This window comes from Anarhichas minor, unplaced genomic scaffold (genome assembly GCF_050575085.1).
Source record: "Anarhichas minor isolate MPS153535 unplaced genomic scaffold, ASM5057508v1 ptg000027l, whole genome shotgun sequence".
In the NCBI taxonomy this organism is placed as follows: domain Eukaryota; kingdom Metazoa; phylum Chordata; class Actinopteri; order Perciformes; family Anarhichadidae; genus Anarhichas; species Anarhichas minor.
This window is the reverse complement of record NW_027466473.1, coordinates 14,756,518-14,780,790: the sequence shown is the minus strand read 5'-3', so window position 1 is coordinate 14,780,790 and position 24,273 is coordinate 14,756,518. Positions and strand designations below refer to the sequence as shown.

Here is a 24,273-nt window from a genome sequence, read left to right as displayed (position 1 = left end):
TTAGCTGCACTCGTTGTTTAATGACTGCAATATAGTCTGTGCTTAAACAGTTTTTCTCACCGTGTGTACGAGTTGAATACTAAGGCAAAGTGGGCCAGGCTTTCCCATTTGCCACTGTCATGGAGACGCTCCAGAGTGTGCAAAACCAGGGTGCGAACCCAACGCAGGTCCACCTGGGTGCTGTTATCCAGTGGGGCGGAGAAGTGGAGGCTGGACTCAAGTTCCTCCTCAGTCAAGTCTCTGTCATACAAACTCCACAGCTAGTTGGGACAACGATGAAGATGAAAGTCATGAACAGGACTGTGTCATCTTCACTCTGTAGCTGTAAATGTGTTTCGCTCAGATGACAAGATGCAGACTGAAGTGACAATAGCAATCATTCAGCAACCTCCACACGTGAAAAGTGAAGCCAGTAGGGAAGAACCTTAAAATTGCAATCTTTCTTATTCCCCGCCATCGGGGGGCAACTCCTCTGATTGCAAAAAGAGAAAATGACTCTACTTCTCACTTGATTTACACCCTCTGTAACATTGTAAACATGAGGTTATGGTCTCAATCGGTTTGGGTGTTGTTCGTGTTTTCTTCTTAGAATTTTTACCCCTTCACTACGTCCACTTCTTATATACAGTCTATGATTGCAACACACTTTGCAATGCTTTTTATACTTTATTAGTAAGGGATATCATTATATGTGTGTGTGTGTGTGTGTGTGTACAAGCAGCTACATGTGTGTATAGCTGTATGTGACACTTACCCCAAGTCTGTTCAGCATGTCCATCATTAGGTCAGTAGCCAGCACCAGTAGTGGGGTGAAGGTGGTGTGCAGTTGGTCTGCTGTGATGGAGGAGGGAGGTTCATGCTGAGCAGCTCTCTGTACTAGCACGGTGATTCTGCAGCTTTGGTCCCACACAGTCTGACACACACACTGTAGAACGGTCCAGTGACTGCCACGGTGGGCCAACACCTGGAAAATGTTTAAAATAGATAAATAAAATATAATACCTGGATTCACACTGTGTGGTCACATGTAATGTGACTTGTGTGTAAGTGTATGTCTGTGTGTGCGTGTGTGTGTGTCTGTGTGCAGTACCATGGCCCTTTGGAGATGTAAAGCAGCTTTGGTAAGTGAGTCCAGCAGCAAGGTAGCAGTGCATCTGTGATTCTGAATTCGCTGTTCCACCATTTGAGAGATCTCTCCCTCCTCACAGAACTCTTCTGTGACAGAGTCGTCCACTCTGACTGCTGGAAGAAAAGATTAAGATAAGTGATGAAACACAGACCATGAGACCATTTTTCTTCTGGCTTTTCATAGTGTTTCTCACCCTCCTTTTCGTTCCTCTCTTTGTGTGCAACCACATATTCCATAAAACCGCAGTGGGAGGAGTCTCTCTCTGAGACAACCTCATATTTGGAAGATGTCTGTCGCTGTGGGTTCCTCCGCACCAGAACACCAGAGTAGGCCAGAGAGAAAAACAAGGGATTTAACTGCCTGTAACTGAAATGAGTACAAACAGAACATATTATTACAGATATGCACACACAAATGTTTAATAAGCAGAATTATCTATTGCTAGAAAAATAGCTTCTTCTATCTTGTGAGTTCACCTCTGCTGCAGGGCTCCTCCATGCAGCTGGTCCAGGCCCTGGTAAAGCAATGCTAAATGGGCTTCGGCCATGCTGTAGTTGAGTTGAGACTTCCACACTCTCTCCCGACAGCACATGCTCCTCAGCTGAAGCAGCTTCTTGCGGCGTTGCACCACAGACGACATCATGGTTAGCAGGTTCTCTACAGCCTTCCTTTCCCTACACACGCGGATAGACGTCCAGTGCACATGTGGTTATTGGAACAAACACATATAATTGCACACAAACACAGACACACATACTGTACCTTTTACTTTTCACTCCCTGGAGCATTCTGTGTGCTATTTTCTGCTTTACTGTCTTCCTTGTGTCATCGTGGGAAGGTGTTTCCTTGTTCTGCTACAAAAAAGTATTTGGGATTAAGGTACATCCGTAATGTAATGTACTTATCGATAGTTTTGATGGGTGTCCACAGTTAGGTACCAAAATTGAGAGCAATTTGCAGAGCATATAGGTAGCAACACAGCAGGTTGAGGCTACCTTAAAATATCATAAACCAGAACACATAATGAGATTTTTGTGTATGTATGGGTATTATGTGTTGGGTATTTGTGCACATATTATTTTCACCTGTGGTGGTTCATTTCCTTTCGGAGCCTGAGCACTACTTCTTCTTTTACTCTGACTGTTTCCCTCCAAACATTTTGTGGACATTCCCATCTTCTCGTCTTGTCTGACAAAGATAAAACCATCGACATACTGTCAAGCCTTTATCAGCAGAGGGAAAACAGCTACTATCCGTAATACAGTGCAGTACGATCCATACATAAGTAAGTGGACAGTAATTCATTATTTGATGTATTGACTATACGAGTACTAGTTTGAGATACAATGATTATAAAATGAAAGCTGAACTATTTAGTTTGAGCATTTCTTTGTTTGTATCAGTAAAGAGGTGAATAGTCAAAGCACACCTGCACAAAACGTCAAGCATGCTTTGTCCCCACTTTAACACAAGGTCCGGGTGGCCTTCTTCCATGGCTCTCTGGAGAATTAGTGCCGCAAACTCAATAAAATATACCTTGTGTCTGAGCTTCATCACTATAAAAACACACACACAAAACACAGGTGTCAATTATGAAAAGACTAATTATTCATTGAAAACATTATGTAAGTGTGTGCCACTTACCTTTTTGAAAGGCATAATTTAATGTGCTGTTGAAGATCAGATCATACAATACGGTGGGTACCTCACAGCCAATCAGTGGGCATGCAATCTCTACAGGAAGATCGTACACAACGTTGAGTTTAGGAAAAAATCTCAAAAAGGTTGAGAACCAATGTTATAAAAGATAATGCACACGCTACAGTGCAAATTCATGAACACCTGTTCTTGGTGTCAATTTCAAGTGTGAATTCAACTCATCTTAGCATCAAGTGTGAATTATTTGTTGCCGAACTGTTGAAATAAAACCCGCTCTGGCATATTTTCAACAAACATGGCTTTAATAACTATTTTAAAAAACACTGTAAAGTTATTGCTATACTTTGGTTGTTTGTTTTAAACAAACTTGCATTTAAAAAAAAAAGTGTGTGTTTCTGTGTGTGTGTGTGTGTGTCTGTGTGTTTCTGTGTGCTACCTCTTTCTATGATGAGAGCTGCTTCAGATCCGATTGTTTTCTTGTTCTTCCGGTGCAGTGCTTTCAGCTGAACACTTATCGTCATTTTACCCTTGATTGCAGCATGATCTCTCTTAGACTACATACACAAACACACACACACACAGAGAGAGAGAGAGAGAGAGAGAGAGAGAGAGAGAGAGAGAGAAACACAACAACACTAGAAAAGTGGAGCAAAATATTCTTAATTTTGCTGTATATTTAAAGTATGAAATATCAAAACATCACATTTGTAAAACACTTTGCAAATATTGGATAATCATAGATTCATTCATGATCTTAAGTCACTCTAAGAGTGAGGCTAAATTATGAAATAAATCTACACTTTTACACTATTCCTTACACCCACAGCTTTAGCAGCAAGTCTACTGATCTGCAGCTGAGCATCGTAGACCTGTTGGAGCAGCCTGCGACCACTGTCCATCACCACAGAAGCCATATGATGCTCCCTGAGCACACGTAATGCCTGGTCAAGAAGGATGAGACATTATTGCAATTATATGATATATATATATGCCCTTTTTAACATATATGTAAGTATGCCACGTTTTAGCATGCAACCCACACACTACGTTTTCAAGACCACTGACACTTCTACAAACACATAAACAGTTTAAACTAGTTGTGCATATGCAGACACACCTTGGAAAGGTAGTAGGTAATGCAGGCTATCATGTGCATAAAGGACTCTGAGGTGTTTCCAATCCATTTTTGTTTGAGAAGACCTGAATTCTCCTCCAAAACCATCAAACATTTCTTTAGCACCTGCATATCAGAACAAAGACACAGTTATGAATTATTTACAGTTTGTATCATGTTATATTGTTAACAGACTAAAGTTGTGGTTTGTAGGACAAAATATGGAGACTTATATGGATGAGGTAATGCATACCTGTATAACAGGGTCACAAGCGATCTGATGGAATATTAGAGGAGACAGGAGGCCATAACAGCTGACTACAGCTTGCACTGCAGCGCTACCGTCATTCAACCACATTGCCAGGTCCACGGCCACCAGCATTCGCTCACACTCTGCCAGTCGGGCTTCCTGCATACACACATGTGCAAATATAATGTATTTATATTTATGTTCATTTTATAGATTTTTTCAAATCAATACAAGCAAATGGTAAGAAACTTTCACAGTGTGATGCTGCTAACAATGATAACTACGAACCGTTAGTGTCATTACATTCAGAAAAAACAATATATCACTGTTAATGCACACCTCCCTATCCAGATCTTCTTCTTTCTTTTTTTTTTTACCTGTTCCCAGACAAACGGCCCACTATCACTGAATGAGTCACAATAGAGCGATCCCTGCTGAATGTTGATCTCTGTCTCAATGAAGATGGAAGTGAGGAACAACTGACACAGGTGAGGAGAGGAGCGTTGCAAGGTCTGGACACGCAGCCTTCGACATGGGGAATGGAGATGGAGCAAAAGGAGATTTGCAAATTCAAAGAAAGACAGACTTCTTAACTTGAAGTATGTGGATGTTTCCCTCCTTACCCTGTGATAGCCAGTCTATCCTGTGTGCCCTGGGACCCCGGGTCGGTGTAGGTATAGTGGATCCACAGCTCTCTGCAGGCTCTCTTTGCTACAGCATGCTGCTCTGTTTGAAATGCCACCTGAGGAAGGAGTCAAAAAAGCCCAAACAGTAATTCTGCTTTTTCTCTTGCTCTGTGGGCAACAGTGTTAAAGAGACATATCTTCAACACTCGCCAACTCACACCAAAACAATTTGGAGGTAAGAGGAAGAATATGTATTTTTGATTTCATGGTGAACTGTCCCTTTAAGGTATCCATCAGTTTGGCATTGGCCAAAATCCCAACAATGAGAACAACTTTATGAGCCAGGCTCTCCATTCTACCCAAATAAGGCAACGTGTACATATGTGTTAGGGTGAGAGTGTTGGATTAAGGCACTGCTATTTATTTCCCTGGAGTTTTTCAGCACGAGGAAAATCACCTGGACCCAGCATGTGATGAGGGTGGTGGGGTGACAAACTAGTACTTGTTTTTACTAGTGTGTAGTGTACCTGTGCCAAGTGAGCCCACGTGTAAAGCAGTGGTACCGGCAAGGATGCCAGCATTGGGAAAGTTGACCCTCCTATGGTGTTGCCCAGTAGATTGCCCTGGCGGTTGTAGGCTGCTACAGCAAACACATACTTCTGGTTGGGCTCCAGACCCTCCACTCTCAGCACGCACTCACCAGATACTGCTGGTACCTGGAGACATACAAAATCAGACCTAATATTATGGGCACACACCCGATCATACAAGATGACAAAATGTGTTCCACTAGACCTGACACTCTTCTGTGAAAGAGATGAGTTGTACCATATTTCCAGTTCCTTGTAGGCTGCAGTCTCCGAGGCGGACTTTCCGGTTAATGCCCTCAGCTGCACGGCCGCAGAGCTGGTACCAGCACACCTGGAGAGAAGCAAGGAAAAAATAAAGATAAAGAGTATAGAAGCTTTGCTTATTATCCGACACTTGCAGTAAATTAAAATCTCACTTGTCCCTCCAAGTTATAAGGTGCTGGGGAAAAGGTTAAGGAGCGGTCAGTGCGTGAAAGCAGGATAGGGGGAGGCGGTGGGTTTTCTTCTTTCTCCTTCTTCCCTTTATCTTTGTTTTCAGCTGGAGTCTTAGGGGTGGCGGAGATATACAGTTTTCTCTCTTCCACCCCTGCTTTCTCTGTCAGGGTGGAGGCCTCCTGGCAAAAAAGCACACAGACAATATTGATTACACTTCACAAAGGCTCGCCTCAATCATTAGTAAAAGGGGCTACATTTGAGTCCTTACACAGTCTGTACATAAATCAAATGTGCCACTGAGGCCTCAAGTAAAAGGTTTGAATTCCAACAGATAAACATACACATGACTGTGGAAGTTTTTTACATTTCATGCATAGTTGTGACTGTATCTACAAAAGTGTGAATGTTTGTGAATGTGTAACCTCTAGCAGACTCTTGGTTTTGTTGCTGTTATTTGGCTCCATGTTGTTATGCGCCAGTGAGGCTTTCTGCATCAGAAAAAGAGCTTTGGACACCTTGTTCTTCTTGATCCGATCCAACAGTTCAGACTCTGTGACTAGACACAACCAACAAAGACACAACCCACACATTCAGACCCATTACTTATGTCGACAATTAGGCATACTTTTTTGAATCAATATCCTTTATGAACATTTACACTGACAGCTAACTATGATTTATTGCTTATTTATTATAATTCAGCAAGCGCTGGATCGGGAAATTTCACCATTTTCATCAATAGATAATTGAGTACAAACTCAATAGGGCAAAAGGCTAATGAATTCTCAAAAATATCCAATCAGTAAATGTGCCTGTGTGGCAGTGAGTCTGACCTGCATTTAGCTGCAGTAACTTGAGGGAAGCCCTGTGGTGGATGATGTCAAGCTCTAGATGAAGGTGTGTGGCCAGCAGGAACACATGTGAGGACTGAGTGTGTCGAGAGGCTCCGATATCGGATTCTGCCTTAGTTTTGAATTCTTCTTTCCTCTTTTGGCTTATTTCATCTTCTTCATTTCCCTTCTGTGATGATGTCGGAGAAAATAGGGAGGGAGTCGATGGAGGGAGAGGACCAAATCTCTATGCCAATAAGAGAAAAACCCACTGTATTATCTCAATCTACACACTAATGTCCTGTTAATACTTTTACATGTTCTCATCTTACAATACTGTGTTGAGATCCTAACAAAAAGCAACACCTGGCTTAGAATTGTGTAGTAAATAAATGTCGGACGGAAGGTGTTGTATAGGTTAACTGCCTACCTGCATGAAGGCAGAGTCGGTGATTGCTGAGCAATCTTGCGGCAGCAGTGTAGCTACACCCTTTGCCAGAGCCTCAAGACCCCCATCCATCACCTCACACACCCTCTGAAGCAGCTCTGTGCTGGAACTCTGCAAGCACACACAAACACACACATTGAATGAAGCGTTTTAAAAATATATCTATTTCTGAAAAGCCTGAAACAGAATACAGTACACTGGTGGGATATGTTTGATTTGTTATTTTATCACATGTGCATACACTTATAACAATAAATACTTGTAGTATAAAGAACTATCATTTGACGTTACGCATAGACAGACATTTACATACCCCAAGAGAGAAAGACCGTGGCTTCATACCCTCACTGTCTGCTTCACAAGCTCCTAGAAGAAGACAACTTATTGTCACAGCTATGGTGAACGTGGCGTGAACGTGGCGTGAACGTGGCGTGAACGTGGCGTGAACGTGGCGTGAACGTGGCGTGAACGTGGCGTGTGTGAGTTTACCAAATACCAGAGTGATATTTTTTACAAAACAACACATGATGAAGTACGAAAGTTGCATGTTTCAGCTGTCGTAAAAACTGAAACAGGGAAAATACAAGATCCTCACCTCGACTTTGATTACTGCGTTCAGCTGCACTCTCTAGCCGTACGGCCAATGTGTGAATCATCTCCGCCGTCATTATGCAGTCAAGAGCTGCCAGGTCACAGGCATAGGCCACCTCACACAGCATAGACAGACACCACAGCCACTGCAAACATGTTACACACACATGAAAAGTCATAAGTAGGACATTTGCATTAAATATACTGTGAAAAATGTCCTAAACTACAAAAAATATATTGAAAAAATGCTATGCTGTAGAGTAGGGCTGTAACGAACTAAATTAGATTTTCACTACACAATTATCGTAGTCAAAAGAAGTCACGATAACAGTTATGATATGTGTATTACAAACATGATAGCAGTATTTCATTTTTGATATCACGGTTATTGTCAATACTACCGGTATATCGCAACACCTCTACTGTCGCAGATAAAAGACACTTTATGTTTGTCAATATATTGCTCCTATCAGCCAGAAAGGCAAAGCTTACCTTTTTAAATACATACCTTGTCGTAATCATCTACCTTCTCATGGTAGAGTGTAAACTCTGAGTGTTGTAGCGGATACCTCTGGATCGCCAGCTTCACTTTATCCCACAGAAATAACACAACATCCAAAACCAGATCCTCATCTGGCTGCACCTCCTACACAAACACACACATATACAGTATATAGATATTCTCTCACTGTAATCATGGTCATTGGCAGATCAACCCCAACACAAACGCACATAGAAACTTACAGGAGCAGAGCCACAAACAGACTTGTGCAGGGTGTCTACCAGGTCAATGAACTCATCCCCCATTGAGAATGAAGACTTGTGTCCGTCTGGTGGAAACATAAACAACAAAACCACGTTCTAATTTCTGAAATGTGTTGAACACCTTATTAGTACCAAATCAATGCTAGGTTATGAACAAGAAATCTCAAAGTACGTCAGCTAATGTTTGACAGGAAGTAATTTTGGTTAAGATACTCAAATTTGACAGCAGCTTAGCAACAATGTGAAATAATCAATCACAAGTAATCAAGGACAAGAAGGCAGAAGGTTGTTCAAGGATCAATGAAGTCTGGGCAACAGTAATAAATAACTTTGTGGACCGTTTATATGAATCCATTTATAAAGGTTTAGAGGTCTGATGATTTATATGTGGCACAATTCCACCTTTACTACCATCAATCATGTTGTCTTCTCTAGGACGGCTCCTCTGGGAAGACAGCAGACTATTGAACCTGTCAAGTAAAGCAAGCTCCAGCTCGGCCCTCCTGAACGACTGACCCTCCACACCCTGACACAGAGAGACAAAGTAAGACAGAGTCGAGATCATTTAGAAACACAGCATATATTAAACCGAAACTGGAAACATAAGAATACAAATGTGACAACTGATAGAAATGGAGCATATTCCCCTTCTCTCAGCTGCTGGTGTGCTACTTACAGACAGAACCTGCAGCATCTCTCTGGCAAGTTCAGTGAAAGCATCTGGCTGCTTGTACTGAAACAAGATCTTAATAAACCTCGTTGCAGACATGATGGGCACTTTGTTTTCTCCTAGCAACACAAGACATTGCATTACTTCAAAAGGATTTCCAGACAAAACAAAACACGCCTCAACAAACGATAAAGTGTTATAAATGTAACCATTTCTGTAACGTGAGAAAAAGGGACTAACCTGCAATGGCTAAATCCATTAGCGTGGATGTTGGTGTCAGCACACCGAGACTCACGAGAGACTCACTAGTAGTGGCGACTCCTTCACAAACATACAAGCATATTACTCAATACACAAAGGGAGCATTCCTCACCCAATACAAATGTAAGGATTCTAAAACAGAGTCTATTCTGTTACGTGTTTGTGTTACTAACCAGATAAGATACTAATGCCAGCAGACAGGAGTTCCAGGATCACCTCCTGCAGCTCTGGTTCATCCGGCAGCCTTGTCTGCAGCGGGCGTCTGGTGCTGTCCCAAAGTGCTTCCAATATGCCCAAGAACTGCGCTGGACTGCTGTCAAACAGGCCCATTAGCATGCGCTCTGTTGTAGTACGAGGCCATGGCCCCTACAGAAGACACAGGCAGGCATAGAAGGACACTTAAGGTTGAGATTGAACACTGAATGTGACCACATGACATTAAAGGGGATCTTACTACATTGGGTATGTCCTTCAAGTTGCCTTTGCTTTTGATTCTGAACATGGGTTTGGGTCTTCCTCTGGCCTCAAACACTGCACGCTTAAATATCATGGCAGCCAGCTGAAGAAAAAAAAAATGTGGATGGACATTATTTGATAAACCAGAGAAAAGCACATCAACACAGACTGTTACCTTGGGCACAAAAAGTCACAAGAAATCTCTACATTTTCAGAGGGCAACCACCTGTATGTGTCCGTATTCATAAAAACAGTGGTGGCTATCTAATGAAACAGCTGTCATCTCAATGAGAGATGTGATTCTATGAATGCAGTGTCACTATTTGCTTATACGGCATGAGTTGAGAACGAAGAACTGTGGCTTCCCATGCTTGGGTCGTGTAGATTGGACTTCCAATGGCACTTAAACTGATCAGATATGTAGAGGTTTGATATTTGCATGTACCGTGTGTTCTTTTCATCCTTTTGATGTTTGCAGCTGTCACTGAGATGTGTGAATGATCTCTCTAATATTCGATCACAGTGAAAGAGTGTATTTCGGTAGGAGGAGTCTCCCACCTTGATAGAGGCTTCTTTGTAAGCTCTCTGAGTCTCTCTGGTGGCAGGAACGTCCTCCTGCTCCTCCAGCTTTGCCAGCTCATTGATCTTTCCGAGGGCTCTCCTGGCAAATTCCTGAAAGCATTTGAAGACTTTAAGAATTTCAGTTTCATAACCTTGTGCTTGTCGGCGTCCGGATGCAGATGACGAGTGTCTTTTACCTCCGCCTGCACAGCAGCCTGGTTATCATAGTAACAGTGGCAAACAGCGCAGTAGAGCGTGACAATCCACGGCAGATACTTCGCAGTCATCAGAGGGACGGACAGCTCGAGACTGATGCTGGCCCACAGAAGGTACTCCAGTGCCTGAACAGGATCATGACAAACACAGTTATATCGACATTATGAAACACACACATTTCTGGTTATTTCATAACCACAATACAACACATGCTCAGCCAATGTGGAGATGAGATTGAATCACTGAAAACTCACATAATTAGCACAAACCACATTAACCAGTCAGTTATGGTTTTGTCTGTCACACACCATTCTCACCCTCATCCATTTAGAGTGCATCAGACGTGGCAAAAACAATATTTTGATCCAACTATTATCCATCTCTAAGTACCTGTGCACTACAATTCATGGTCATCAGGTAACGACAGATGGTGTAGATGAGTAATGAACCTGGAAAAGATGAGAAAGGAAAAGAGAAAGAGGTTAGTTCTACAGCAAAATATAAAATACAGTAGAATCTTGTAATTTCTCACTTAATTTGAACCCAAAATCACGTTTGCTTTGTTCAAAAGGTAAATTTAGCGGATAAGACCCGTGTATCTAGATCCTCACAAACCCACCCTTTTAGGCACATAATATCGTCCTGTACCACACTTTGACAACTTACTTTATTCTTTCAAAATGTTATGACAGACAAAAAGAAAATACTGGTTAAAACTATATAAGTTGTAGTAACGCATACCATTATATATTTGCCAGCAGAGGTGCTCATGTTGCTGCAACGCCTGCATCATGATCCTGATGAAGTTCAGCACATGCAGCAGTTTACAGAGTCCCTTCTGGCAGAGGACGCTGTGCCTTTTCTCCTGCTCAAATATACACAAGGCGCAGCCCTGCATCGCACGGATCTGCAGACAAACACGCGCACATATACAACTTACATATACTGTATAGATATATCAGAGTTCAGGAACACAAGCGCACATAGTGCAGTGTACCTTCATGGCAAAGGTGTCTTGGTCTGTATCAAAACCTTCTGGGAAGAAGCAGGCCATGAAGTGGTCCACGTCTGCGATGTCTGTTATTTTCACTGAGTTGAACTGTAGCAGGTGGAGACTGTATCCCTGCCAAAAAGCGAGCTGGTACAACTACAGACAAACAGGAGCAGGAAGACTTAATGACAACTGTGAATGTGTGTTGTGCAGAAAACACCTAGGCCAATTGCTTGCTCCTTTTTGGAGGAGTAAAAAAATTAATTTGCTAATTATGGGAGCAACACAATGATGAATTGTGAGGTGAGTAATGAGGTAAGAAGTTGCAGCCAACATTAAGAGACAAGAGGCTATTAATGTAGAACAAACCAGGCAATAACCAATTACACAATTTCTCTTTTTCATCTAAGAGTGCCTAAATTCATCACATTATGACACAAATTACCATGAATTATGAATGTGAAGCATTTGGCATCATGACAGGCTAATATGCTAATACGCATAATATGCACAGCAGCCAACACTGACTGTGGTTCCTTTCACCATCCTGATTATATGGATTGTTGTTGATGTTATGAAGCTTGTAAAGTTATTGGCTACAGCTGTGGAAACCAAATATTGGCCAGTATCAACTAAGGCTACATGTGAATTACCTTTAGTCCAAAGAGAAAATCTGCAATCTGCAACATGCGCTCCTGGTACAACTTGGAAGGCAGTCGTTGTTTGTACTTTTTCCAAATCTCCACCAGGATTTTAATCCTTCAAAATGAAAATCAAATTACAAATAGCATGGTTATTGTAATAATAGTAATGTTTAAATGTTTGTTTGACCACACTGTCAAGACAACACAAACAATACAGTTGACTCACTATGCATGCAATATGGAATTGACTGAAAAGTTTTAAAAAATGTATATAAAATGCTCCTTGTAATGTTACATTTGGCCAGTCTCCTTTCTGGTGGAGTTAAATATGACATACCCGAGGAGCAATTACTGTAAAATCATTGTTTTAAAATGGAGGCCCGCAACGCAGGGTAGGAAATTTACATATTTTTTTGGGGGCAATTTTTGCCCCCACTGACTGAAATCCAGGGGCATTTTCAAAAAATTGGGGGCACTTTTTGAAACTGGTGAAATAACATTTAACCTTTGTTCAAAATAATAAATATACTTATTTAGGCTTACAATATATGAGCAATTGTCATCAAATGGCAATAATAAGACTATTAGGCAGTAGTCTACAGATTCAAAGTGTTTTCTTAGATTTTTTTAACAAAAAACAAACATAAATCAGACAATCATATTCAATTTTATTCTTATTTCTTTGTGGTTATTTATTGTTATTACATTTTTTAAACAACTATTAACAATTATTAAGTCAACGATGCCTTGATTACATATACATCAGTCATTGTATGGAATTATTGAGAAAGATATTTTTGTAGCACCTCAAATATTGTGATATTACCCATTTTTGTCCTGAACATATGCATTAGTCATTGTGTGGAATTTTTGAGAAAAACATTTTTATAGCACCTTAAAAATTTAGGTGTGCCATTTGAAGGTAGAAATTCAGTTCAGAGTTTTTACTTAGTAAAATATCTTAATTGACTGTCAGTCAGGTAATATTCATTTCCAGCAACCCTCAAATCAAAGAATAAAGACACTTTACACACAATTTAGGTGTATTTTCCCTTTAACTCACGAGATGCAGGTAGCATGTTTTATACTTAATGTGAATATAATTCATTTAATCTAATTTCCATTATGCAATATGTATACTTTGTTGGCATATTATTCTGAAAACCGGATGTTCGTCTGAAGAAACCGGATGTTGTCTCACGTTAATCTTTCCGCTAACTTTCAAAGTCCTTCGCTCGCTCCCGATCTGTGCCGTTTGAATGAGTTTACCGTGAATTTCAGCATATAGGTGCACTCGCAGTCACAGGTCTGATTAAGAAGCGCTCCATTTATTTATTCGTTTAGAACGTTCGGGGGCATTTTTTGCCCCTCTCCTAGTGATAGCAGGGGCAAAATTATATTTCTTAGGGGCAGTTTTGCCCTTTGCCCTCGTGTATTTCCGACGCTGCCGCAACGTTAGTGACGCAACACTGCGCAGTGCGACGCACCTGCAGTCAAAAGTGAAGCCTGTCCTGCCTGTTTGCTAACTTATGACTAATAAACTAATTAACTAGCTAGCTAGCTAGTTAGCAAACGCTACGTTGGCACCTCACCCTTTAGCACGAGAACTGTTGTCCTGGCTGGTCGAAGAGGCGACTCGTCTCATCAATGTTATAAACGAGTTCATGTCTCGTTCAAAGGCTGAAACGACCGGGTTTCTTTTATCAAGTTTCCCGTAATATGAAGCCGGTAAATCCATTTTTAACCGTCTAACGCTCTTCTGTTAGTTTACCAGACTGCCCCACGGTGCTGGGGGAAAGCACATCACTATGGTGACGACGCTAAACAAACAGAAAGCAAAGTAATGAGCGAGCAATTAGTTGTTTTAAACTAATTTAGTCGTCTGGTTTGAACACACAATAGTCTCACTGAAGATAGCCTGCAAGTAAATACATGTTTAAATTGATTTATGCAATTAAATACATGTTTAACTGGATGCATTCACTGATTGGAGCTTTATATAGTAGCTTAATTAACAGGGACAGACAGCAACTGTAGTTAAACAGGAGTCCCATTTTAAGGAGGAAAATGAATGCCCACCCAGGTTAGGCCTGCATATCCTGCACACACTACACCCAGTTACACAAAATTGTTTAGTTACACAAAAAACAAAAATATTAACAACTTCAAAAAGGGAATAACAGTGTATTGAGGGGGTGGAAGGCACTATAACAATAGTTGCATGATGGTTTAAAACCTCAGAGCTTGCAGATAACTGATTTAATGTGTGTAGTTATGTTGGAGACGACACGGCTGGGAGGATGAAGCAGAGACTGAAATAATTTTGGTTGGCACAACTGCTAGACAGTTGGAAAGGAGTCAGGGCTTCATATTTTACATCTGAGCTCATAGCAAAATGATACACGCTTAGAGTGTCATCTAATGCTGTCCCATACAAACTCATCAATTCCCATTCAACCTCACATCCATTCTGCACACAAACCTAAAGCTTCTGGCACTCAGAGCACAGCAGGCTAATGCTCTGGCAGCTATTCCTCAAACAAACACACACACAACCATACACACACACACACACACACACACAGATCCAGACAGGGGCATTTCCTGGGTAATGAGTATGGAGGCATCAGCAGTACTCTGAGCCAGTGTCACCTCATGACTGGGAGAAGGGAGAGACCCAGAGTTACAGAGGGAGGGAGAGAGAGAGAGAGAGATAACCAGTCACAGTTAGAGATGAAACAATGAGGGAGATGGAGGGATAAACAGTTGACATCATTGTTCCAGAAAGATCACCCTGTTGGCAGAGTCACTATGCAAGTGTGCATGGGAACAGAGACAGAGCCTGGGTGGGATGGGAGGGAGAGGCCTATAAATACTGTGCAGGAGAGCACATCAGCACCCATCTCAGACAAAGTCAAACCAAGAGTCCGCCTTTATACCCATCGTTTTTACATCTCCTCTTTAATCCCATCATGGATATCCCCATCCAGTATCCGTGGTACCGCCGGGCCTTCCCACATCGACTCTCTGACGTCTCCTTGGCAGAATCTCTCACTGATTGGCCACAAATCTGGCCCTTCCCCTGGTCCTTCCCCTGGATACGTCCTTCATTCATGCGCTGGTTCAACTGGCCCGACAATGGACACAGTGAGGTAATGTAAAATTCAACTGTGTCCCTAAAATAATCAAATAGTCTCATGAGAAATACCCACAAGTTGACTAACTGAAAAAATTGATGCCAGTCTCTGTATAATTCAGTATGTGTATGAGTCTTGACAACGAGATGACAATAACAAGCTATTGTGTGTTTTCATGCACAGCTGACTCCAGGCTGCAGGCACGCAGCATAATTTGTTTCTAACAGCTGTATTGTCTGTATAGATGCGCATTGAAAAGGATCGCTACGTAATTTTTCTGGATGTGAAGCATTTCTCACCCGAAGAGCTGTCTGTCAATGTCAGTGACGAGTTCATCACAATACACGGCAAACATGAGGGCAAACAGGTCAGAGGCACTATAGAGTTGTGCAGAAATAATCAAACTAAATTAATTTGGTTACATGTCACCCATATACTGACTCTAATTCTGTTTTCAGGACGACCACGGCTTTGTGTCGAGAGAGTTTCTGAGGAAGTACAGGCTTCCTGCTGGCGTGTCAGGTGCTGAGGTCACATCCAGTCTGTCGTTTGATGGTATCCTTACAATCACTGCACCTCGGTCATCTCCCGGCTCAGAGCGCACTATTCCTGTTTCCTGTGAGGACGGAACGCCGAAACAGAAAATGTAGAGCAGAGTCTGACGCTCCTCACACTGCTTTACTACTAACCCCAAGTTTTGCCTGTTTTTATATTTAACCTGTTTTGTTGGCAGTTTAGTTGACAGTATGAAGTAGGCATGCAGGTCTAGTGGTCTAAGAGTGCAAGTGCCTTCTAATAAACTGGTATCTAATTCCTAACTCAGTTTTATTCTGATGTCTCTACAAGACCACCATGCTTTAAAACCAAAGGGTAATATGTTGTTCTCATGTAATAGAGTCTATTTGACACGTTTGGTGTAGTCACAGTGGAGGTGCAGGATAATTAACTAATTTAAGTTAATTTCCCAATCAAAAGCCGACAGAATCCCTCTTTAAACCATATCTCTCTAACAAAACTAATCACACCCCTGTGTATGTAAATGAAAGGTATTTCCTTTCCTTCTTCAGACATTTCCAAATGTTATTTAATTTATATAATGACTGCGGCTCTGCAGTTTAGTGACAAAAATTGTTAGCATTTGTTCATTGAACTCAAACTAGCTTGCAGCACCTTTTTGTTTTGCAGGGAAATGCTAAAATGTCAATTTAAGGGAGTTTGAAAACTGTCCACTGAAGATTACAACAGACTAAAATTGTTCAACTTAATTGAATCTAAAGTGCATAATACTGTTTGAGTGGGTAAGAGTAAGATGACAACTGTGCTTTGTTTATTCTTTTACTGTTGTTGTCTGTATGTGTGAGGAGGAGGGAGTTCTCTGTGCAGTCATTTTTAGTTTGTTCACTAAAAGAAAACCACCAAAGGACATGGACCAGGTGTGTGTGTGAAGAAGGAGGGTGAATGAGCAGTAGGGAAAGTAGTGGACGAGGGAGAAACTAACGTTGGAGACGGACAGCTTTTATCATTGGGCTCCTTGTCCTCTGGGGAGCATGCCTCTGAGCTGCTAAGGAAAGTGTGAGTGAAAGTATGTGAGAGTGAGTGCATATGTCACAGCCCTATCATTCCCTCATATTGGCTAAAACCCCCTAGCATATTAACACAGAAAAAAACAAATAGAATAAATGTTGAAACTCAATCATCGGACTGCTGTGTGCCCTTTTTTATGTCTGAAGTGTTTCTGTTTTCATAAGAACTTCACATAACAACACACACTACACGTGGGGAGAAAGTTTGACTTAAAACAATAGATATTCTTTCAAAAATAGTTCCAGGTGCCTTATTTCAGTGTCATTTTTAAAGTCCATCATTAAGATTTGATGATTTGTGTTATATTGCATACTGCAAAAGTCACATATTAAACATTTCTGCTTGATTGCTGCCATGTGTTTTCGTTTTGTACTTAGTTTTTTATGCAAATGAAAAGATTAGCTTCTTTTGTGATGCACAATTATCAAGCAAAATAAGTAGTGTATTGCGTAAATCAAAATGTATTTGTCTCTTTTAAAAACACAGTATTTAACTTTAACACTTTGACAAATCATTTTAATATCTGACAAACAGATACAAACAGTATGATGGAGTATTACAGAAAATACACAAACACAAGTCAAATATGAAGCGTTAAGCAGCAATGGTCATTTCTTCAGCCGGCGATTTGAAACCTCAGTTATGAAATCTGACAGCAGAATCATATGAGCTGTTCATATCTTCTGAAGTGCAGATTATCAACAGTGTGGATAAGCAAACCTACTTATTGTCATCTATGTTTATAAGGTCATATGATACTCAAAACAAGTTATCTTGTAATGTAGTTGACTACATTGTTGTTTTCTTCATTGGTGAAGGCAACATCAGTTACAGTAGAAGTCCCATTTCTGGAAATAAGAGAGGCAGAATTAAGAGAAAGCGTCACATAATGCACACATTTGTTGATGTGTGTGTGTGTGTGTGTGTTCACCTACAGTAGTCTTGACTTCGGTGCTGGCTTGCATGAGAAGATGAGTCTCCTCCACTATGCTGCTGGGGAAGTGTCCAATGCGAGCCTCCTGCTCTCCGTAATAGGATCCTTGAACCTGCAAACAGATGATATAAAATTGAGCTATTCACTTTTGAACGGAGAATGTGAGTGCTGCACATGGATACAACACGTCTTCATGACTTCCAACAAAGATACACAGAGGATTTTGCTTAAGAACTGTGTCAAAGCAAAAGCATTTGTTTTCACTTACACTGCCGGCCCAGAAGAGGTTCCCTCTGTCCTTTAGCATTGCATAGACATAGATGAGCTGCCCCTGTCTGATTGGGATGAACCTGCAGTCTCCAGGGTAGTAGTCCTGCAGTGCACGTGCTATCAAGATGGGATCTGTGCAAGAATATAGAGGGAGACTGAGGCATCACATTGAGGACTTTTTCAGTTTATAATATGTGTCATATTTCTATGCAGATTAAAAAGTTCCGCATGCTCGTTATCATTTTGATTTTCTACAGTTCTAAAACGTGGTCACAACATTACTACTAAGCTAAGATGGTGAGTGTGCTACTTACGGCTGCAGTCGGAGTCAGCGCAGAGTTTCTTGTCAGAGAGGTTAGGCATTTGCCTTCCAGCTTCAGAGGTTGGCAGCACAAGCCACAGTGAAAGAACAAGCCAGAGTTTGCCAGGCATGTTTGTATGTGAGCGCACCTAGTGATCCAATGGCCTCGTTTTACGCTTGGTGAAGGTCTTGTGGGCTTTTTGTTCTCTTTAGTCTGTTTGCCGTCTCTGAGATGGTGGTAAAAGTGATGGCAGTTCCTTTTTCTACTCTCCCTGCCCCCTTAGCTCATACACGAACACACAGAGCTCCTTTCAAACTCTTCAAGCAGGTAAACAGGAAGGGGGATGAGGAGGAGGGCCAGATTAGACAGACCCCTGCTTATGTCCTGACCTTCCCCTCTTTCCATCTCTCACCCTGTGTCACCCCCACCCTAAGAGTGTAAAATTGAGTAACAACATATTCCTCAGAGTTAATCTGTGTTTTTTCATACCGTGTTCAACCACTAGATGTCAGAGCATTTTACAGCAGGTACACCAGTGTTGCCATTCTTCCTGCTCTGTCCCACTGTTTGCTCTCTTTACCTTTATAGGAGGTGGAGTCACTGGCTGTATTTACATACTGTATGTTTCAACTGCCAAGGAAACCAGCTCAGCCTCTCTTGTGCAAACACTCCCAAACACACACACACACACACACACACACACACACACACTCATCAAACAGGAAGACAATACCTGTTTGGTGTGAGTTGGCTGGGAACTATCAGGTAAGACAGACTTAATTTTTGTTCCTTCGAGGTTCTGTTAGTTCTCATAATGTAAATGTGTGATGTTAAAGTAGGAATGACTTAATTATTTTAATGTATTCATTATTTTAAATAGGATGATGGCATAGTTTCATGGTAGTGAGATGTTTTAACAGGTGAGATGGCAGAAGGTGACGTCAGATTTAAAGAGACAAATGTCAGAATGAGGAGACCGAAACTTCAAAGGGCAATGTTGTGACCAAAATGTAGTTTGTATAGACTAAATTGAATAAAATCATTGTAGATAAGATCCTGCAGTGACTGGAAATAACATAATGTGGTAGCAGTCTCTTTTTAAGACTTAATTTGGGGGGGGGGGGGGGGGACATAAACAACACAACATCAAGACTTTAAAGACTAAGACTTGATTATTTTAGAGACTGAGCATTCAAGACTTTGACGTATTTGTAGGAAATAGTGTCGCCCAATACCTTTGGAATTTGGGGAGCGGAGCAGAACAAAGATAATAGTGTAGCTGGTATTTCGGTCAGAGTAACAAAAGCACCAGTCAGACAAAAGACCTCTTTAACGGCCATGTGAGATTATATTACTAGAGAACAACTAGTCTTGCACTCATCATACATGTCCTGAATTTCACAATTTCACAATAAAATCTGTTTATAGTGGTTTTCTATGCTATTGATAGACTTTCTTGCCTACAGAGTTATCTGGGAAGAAGAGAAAAAAGGATTTCAATGATACTAGCATTAGAGCTATTGGCACCACAGTGAAGTCCACCTTTGGCAGAGACATACCTGGATTACAAAAGTGAAAAATAAAACCCACTCCGGACCAGATCATCAAGAAACAGAAAACAAAGTTTATGGTGGTCCACCTGCCACCTGTGTGATCAAGCTCTTGACCTGACATGATGCTTTTTTACTGACTCCTACAAGCCTGCGGCTATCAACAATGTTCACCCCCAGGAAAAACAGTCTCCCGTCCCCCAGCCTGGAGGACTCCTTCTTCCCTCTCTCCTCATCCTCCTCAGTCTCACTCTCCTTTGCTCTCCCCTCATCCACATCCTCTCCTGGCAGTGACAGCGGAGGAGGGATCGAGACGGATCTGATACTAGCTGCAGAGCTGGGACAGGCTTTACTGGAGAAGAATGAGGAGCTGGCAGCCTCTCTGGAGCAGAGAGAGAGGGAGCTGGAGGTAAGGATAAAGCTGCTGTAAACTGTCTTTCTTGTGACTATGCAAACTTTTTAACACTTCTAAAAAATAGAGTGAGGTGGAAACAAAAGGAGCACTAAAATGTACCATGAATAAGCCCATGACATTTGAATGATTCTAGCCAATCAATCATTTTACATGTGGAAAGATGTCTGTAAGTAACACTGATCAAGGCTCAATTTATTCCACCTTAGATAATGTAAATTACAGTTCTCCCATAATCAACCACTGCTGATAACAAAAACGTAGGATATCAAATCCTATTTAAAAAACAAACAAATATAAAAACAACATAAGATATATTCCACAAGCGATAAAAAAATATAAAAAGAAAAACAAATGGCGAGAATGGGGACATAACAACAACATTGTAAAAAAAATAAACTCATTTACTACTGATGTCATATTCTTACAACCCCACACTTTTATCTCTGCATATCACATATACAGAATAAAACAGAATGTTAATAGCATGGAAAGAAGTTCATGAATTGATGAATGCATTTAGATTAGTATTATCATTAGTTGTAAAAGTCTGTAAGTAATTGTCTGACGTGATAAAGGCCTATTCTGCTCTTCTAGAACCAGCGTCACTGATTCTATTCTTGTCTTCTCCAAACGCTTTTGCTACGGACACATTTGTTGCAATTTCCCCTCACATTCAAAGTAACAAGAATACAGACGTATTATCCATGTATTTCAATATCTGATATGTCCATGTCTCCTTGAAGCCAGTTAATGTTGCATCTAATGTCTAAGGCTTTACAGCAGGAGAAGCATGTCCTGCACAGGAAGTTGGAGATGAATGAACTGGATTCTGGGCAAAGAGAGGCAGAGCTGACTGCAGATTTAACTGCTTTGAGGGCTGAGCTGGAGCTGTATCACAGCCAGGGGCGCGACCAGCGGAGAGATGACAGTGAACAGCTGACTCAATTAGCCAACCACAACCAACGCTTGGTGGAGCAGCTAGCAGAGGTTAGTTTACACTACTAGTGAAAAGGCAGCCTGAAACCTGCCTCAATGAGCTGCCAACCCACAAAGGAAAACATCACAATATATGTTCATACTGTTAGAATAAACATAATCAAAGTGTATGTATGTGTGTGGTGTCACGTCACAGTCATGCATGAAAAATGCAGAGTAGCAGGTTTGTGGAGTCCCATCTTTGTCACTCATTGAACAACAGCATTTCTCAACTTTTCCACCCGCTTAGGCTATAACACTGGAACACTCCTTGAGGACCGAGCTTCGTTCCCTCAGAGAAGAGAGGGAAGAATCATCTTTCAGCCGAAATATCAACTTTACACAATTGGAGAACTTTCAAGGAGAGGTATACCAGTCAAATAAGTGGCTCAGTTTTAGTGTGACAGTCTTATGCTATCTTGAATGCTGCAGGATAAGTAGGTCATACACAAAAAGCATTACCTTTCGATCATGGCCAACTAGTGTGAAATTATACTGCAATGTGAAAGTAAAGAGAGCTGGTTTTAAGTCTTGTGGGGCAAGACTTAAATTAAATTTCAAGTCCTGTCAAAGCAGGTCTCAGGTCCTTGATGGCAAGTCCAGGTCCTGTCTGTATGCTGACAATTAAATCATATGGCATCTGAACATTTAAATTTCAAAGCTGTGTTTGAAATGTCTCAGTTTTGGTCTGCTTGAGTCTGACTTGAGTCTCAAGTCTACGGCTCTGTTGTTAAGAACAAATGGAGATATTAACAGAATATCAAATAAACCCTTAAAGACTTGGGGGCTTAAGTATCCATATCTCAAAGCATCAAAATCCTTTGTAATTACCTCTTAGTGTTACCTCTGTCATTGCATCATTTATTCAGTACTTTCTCTTTTTCTCTGTACAGAACAGAGTGTTGCTGGAGCGGCTGTCGTACATGGAGGCACAACTAAAAGCTTCACAGGAGGACAGTGATAGACTCCGCCTGGAGAGAGATAGACTGACAGACAGACTGTCAGAGCTACAAACGACACTGAGAGAGAAAGAAGCAGAGGTGAGGATCAAGCGCTGCAAAAGAGTATATTCATCACTAACAGAAGGACAACTAGTTTGAAGTTATGCATCTGTGTGTGTGCCTATCTCTTACTGTGTGTTTGTGTGTGTCTGTACTGTAGATAGAGCAGGAGCAGGGAGTGGTGTTTGAGTTGCGAACCGTGAATCGCTCTCTACAGCAAAAAGGTCTGAACCTGGGAGAAGAGAGCATTCTGGACAGTACACAAACGCAACCTTTGTCTCTGCATAGTGAAATTCAGCAATCACAGGTACACACTCACACACACACAAGAGACACAGTAACTGCACTGACGTCCTTCGTTTGTTGGTTGGAGACTGATACCGACCGGTCTCCAAAATCCCCAACCTCTTTGTACCAAAATCTGCATCTTAAGCACAAACACCTTGTAATAAGGTTCTGATCTTACTGATTTCTCTGTTGTGTTGTTGTGTACATCTCTCTTGCTAACCAGGTAAAAGAGGCTCTTCTAGCTCACTCCACAGTCCTGCAAGTAAGAGATGAAGAGATACAAGCGCTCACAGAGGAGGTCTGTTGAACTGTATAGAACAACACACACTTTTTTACTTGTTGATTGACCAAAAATACAAGTTTGTATCCTGAAAATGAGCTTATGTCTCCTTTAAATTCTATAAAGCTAGAGATGATGGAAATCTGAGTGTATGACAATATGTGACAATATATATGCCTTTCAATTTCACACTTTGCAGCTGCAATCTCAAAAAGAAGAGCTGGAGTCTTTGTGGCAGGAAATCAAGCCATTTAGAAGCAGTCCTGAAAATCCAAGCTACAGGTAATGCGATACAACAGCACCATTCTCATTTCATTTGAGCCCACAGCGGTATATGTTTTGCTAATCATCATATCAATGTGCAGTTCCTTGGAGAGTGAATTGGCCACTGTGCTTCAGGAGAAAGAATCACTTACTCAGCAGCTTCTCAACACGATCAAACACAAAGTGGCGCTGTCGCAAGAGCTGGAGGTCTGGCAGGTGAGTCCGAGTGCAGGGATGGATAATTCTAAATGGTGTCTCTGCCAACACGTTTTACAAGCGGAATATTGTTTTTCTATCATCTTGTTGCAGGAGGACATGCGGCTAGTGATCAATGATCAGGTGCGGCAAAGGGAGGAGGACAGACAGAGGGAAAGAGCCAGAGAAAGGCAGACAGACAGAGCAGGAGGACTCCAAAGAAGCAAGTCTTTGAGAATGAAGGGAGAAGGAGGGAAAGGATTCTTCTCCTTTTTCAAAGACAAATGACAGAGAGAAGTGGCAGCAGTTCAATCGGACAGAGTATCAGCCGTTATCTTTGCCACCGCGAGCGTCTGCAGCAAGATAATGTAGACTGTAATGTGTTATTAACATCACCAAGTGAAAAGTTTACAGACCTCATATTTTATTATGTTTGTATATATGTATGTACAGTGCATCTGTTATTTCAGAATTCAGGATTTTGTATTAAAATTGCATGAACCAATAAGCCTCTATTGAGTGTTTTATATTCTGATGTTGTTTGTCACCACAGCATCTTACGGCTGCATTTTTTTATATTTTCTTGGTCTCTCTGACTGTGAGTTCAGTCAGAACATGAAGACAAAGAGGCGGTGCATTCACCTGCATACAAAGTTAATGGAAAGACACGATCAGACGCAAAAATGAATTCTGGGGCTTAATGAATCTGCTTTTTAAACGTGGAGGGGAGAGGAAAAATGAGTGCGACCGGAGGAAAATAACAGAAAGATCCACCATTTCTGGTGAGTTCTTGGTTCAGTCAGAGGCTAAACTGAACTCAGACACACAGGAAAACTCTCAGG

At 41.3% G+C, this 24,273-nt stretch overlaps 4 protein-coding genes across 4 annotated transcripts in view; 2 read left to right on the top strand and 2 right to left on the bottom strand.

Moving 5' to 3' along the window:
* Positions 1-13,974, bottom strand: part of cfap54 (cilia and flagella associated 54) — a 122,804-nt gene extending 108,830 nt beyond the window's left edge. The window contains exons 1-37 of the mRNA XM_076102232.1: positions 13,829-13,974; positions 12,246-12,351; positions 11,599-11,748; positions 11,343-11,508; positions 10,992-11,050; positions 10,583-10,726; positions 10,383-10,496; positions 9,826-9,927; positions 9,542-9,734; positions 9,348-9,428; positions 9,114-9,226; positions 8,849-8,963; positions 8,417-8,502; positions 8,181-8,318; positions 7,677-7,818; positions 7,399-7,447; positions 7,064-7,199; positions 6,637-6,880; positions 6,226-6,359; positions 5,785-5,982; positions 5,607-5,699; positions 5,306-5,494; positions 4,776-4,894; positions 4,530-4,677; positions 4,156-4,311; positions 3,906-4,028; positions 3,607-3,729; positions 3,225-3,342; positions 2,774-2,863; positions 2,559-2,685; positions 2,215-2,317; positions 1,892-1,983; positions 1,606-1,803; positions 1,323-1,495; positions 1,091-1,239; positions 755-964; positions 61-260 (exon numbers count right to left, since the gene is read on the bottom strand). Coding sequence (XP_075958347.1) covers positions 61-260; positions 755-964; positions 1,091-1,239; positions 1,323-1,495; positions 1,606-1,803; positions 1,892-1,983; positions 2,215-2,317; positions 2,559-2,685; positions 2,774-2,863; positions 3,225-3,342; positions 3,607-3,729; positions 3,906-4,028; positions 4,156-4,311; positions 4,530-4,677; positions 4,776-4,894; positions 5,306-5,494; positions 5,607-5,699; positions 5,785-5,982; positions 6,226-6,359; positions 6,637-6,880; positions 7,064-7,199; positions 7,399-7,447; positions 7,677-7,818; positions 8,181-8,318; positions 8,417-8,502; positions 8,849-8,963; positions 9,114-9,226; positions 9,348-9,428; positions 9,542-9,734; positions 9,826-9,927; positions 10,383-10,496; positions 10,583-10,726; positions 10,992-11,050; positions 11,343-11,508; positions 11,599-11,748; positions 12,246-12,351; positions 13,829-13,974 — 5,027 coding nt within the window. The remainder of the gene's footprint in view (positions 1-60; positions 261-754; positions 965-1,090; positions 1,240-1,322; positions 1,496-1,605; positions 1,804-1,891; positions 1,984-2,214; positions 2,318-2,558; positions 2,686-2,773; positions 2,864-3,224; positions 3,343-3,606; positions 3,730-3,905; positions 4,029-4,155; positions 4,312-4,529; positions 4,678-4,775; positions 4,895-5,305; positions 5,495-5,606; positions 5,700-5,784; positions 5,983-6,225; positions 6,360-6,636; positions 6,881-7,063; positions 7,200-7,398; positions 7,448-7,676; positions 7,819-8,180; positions 8,319-8,416; positions 8,503-8,848; positions 8,964-9,113; positions 9,227-9,347; positions 9,429-9,541; positions 9,735-9,825; positions 9,928-10,382; positions 10,497-10,582; positions 10,727-10,991; positions 11,051-11,342; positions 11,509-11,598; positions 11,749-12,245; positions 12,352-13,828) is intronic.
* A 1,073-nt stretch (positions 13,975-15,047) lies between these two features.
* Positions 15,048-16,023, top strand: LOC142960667 (alpha-crystallin B chain-like). The gene is given in 4 exon segments (XM_076102619.1): positions 15,048-15,155; positions 15,158-15,388; positions 15,618-15,740; positions 15,832-16,023. Coding segments are annotated over 4 exon segments (654 nt in total).
* A 1,758-nt stretch (positions 16,024-17,781) lies between these two features.
* mia (MIA SH3 domain containing) lies at positions 17,782-18,593 on the bottom strand. Its single transcript, XM_076102356.1, has 4 exons — positions 18,476-18,593; positions 18,160-18,293; positions 17,893-18,003; positions 17,782-17,805 (listed from the first exon to the last, which is right to left on the bottom strand). Exons 1-4 carry the CDS (start codon positions 18,591-18,593, stop codon positions 17,782-17,784), a joined length of 387 nt encoding a protein of 128 aa, XP_075958471.1.
* Positions 18,594-20,034: 1,441 nt separating this feature from the next.
* bicdl2 (BICD family like cargo adaptor 2) lies at positions 20,035-23,719 on the top strand. The gene is made up of 9 exons (XM_076102355.1): positions 20,035-20,422; positions 21,200-21,415; positions 21,654-21,770; positions 22,297-22,443; positions 22,565-22,711; positions 22,916-22,990; positions 23,172-23,254; positions 23,338-23,452; positions 23,546-23,719. Exons 1-9 carry the CDS (start codon positions 20,180-20,182, stop codon positions 23,717-23,719), a joined length of 1,317 nt encoding a protein of 438 aa, XP_075958470.1. The 5' UTR covers positions 20,035-20,179.
* The last annotated feature ends 554 nt before the right edge of the window (positions 23,720-24,273 follow it).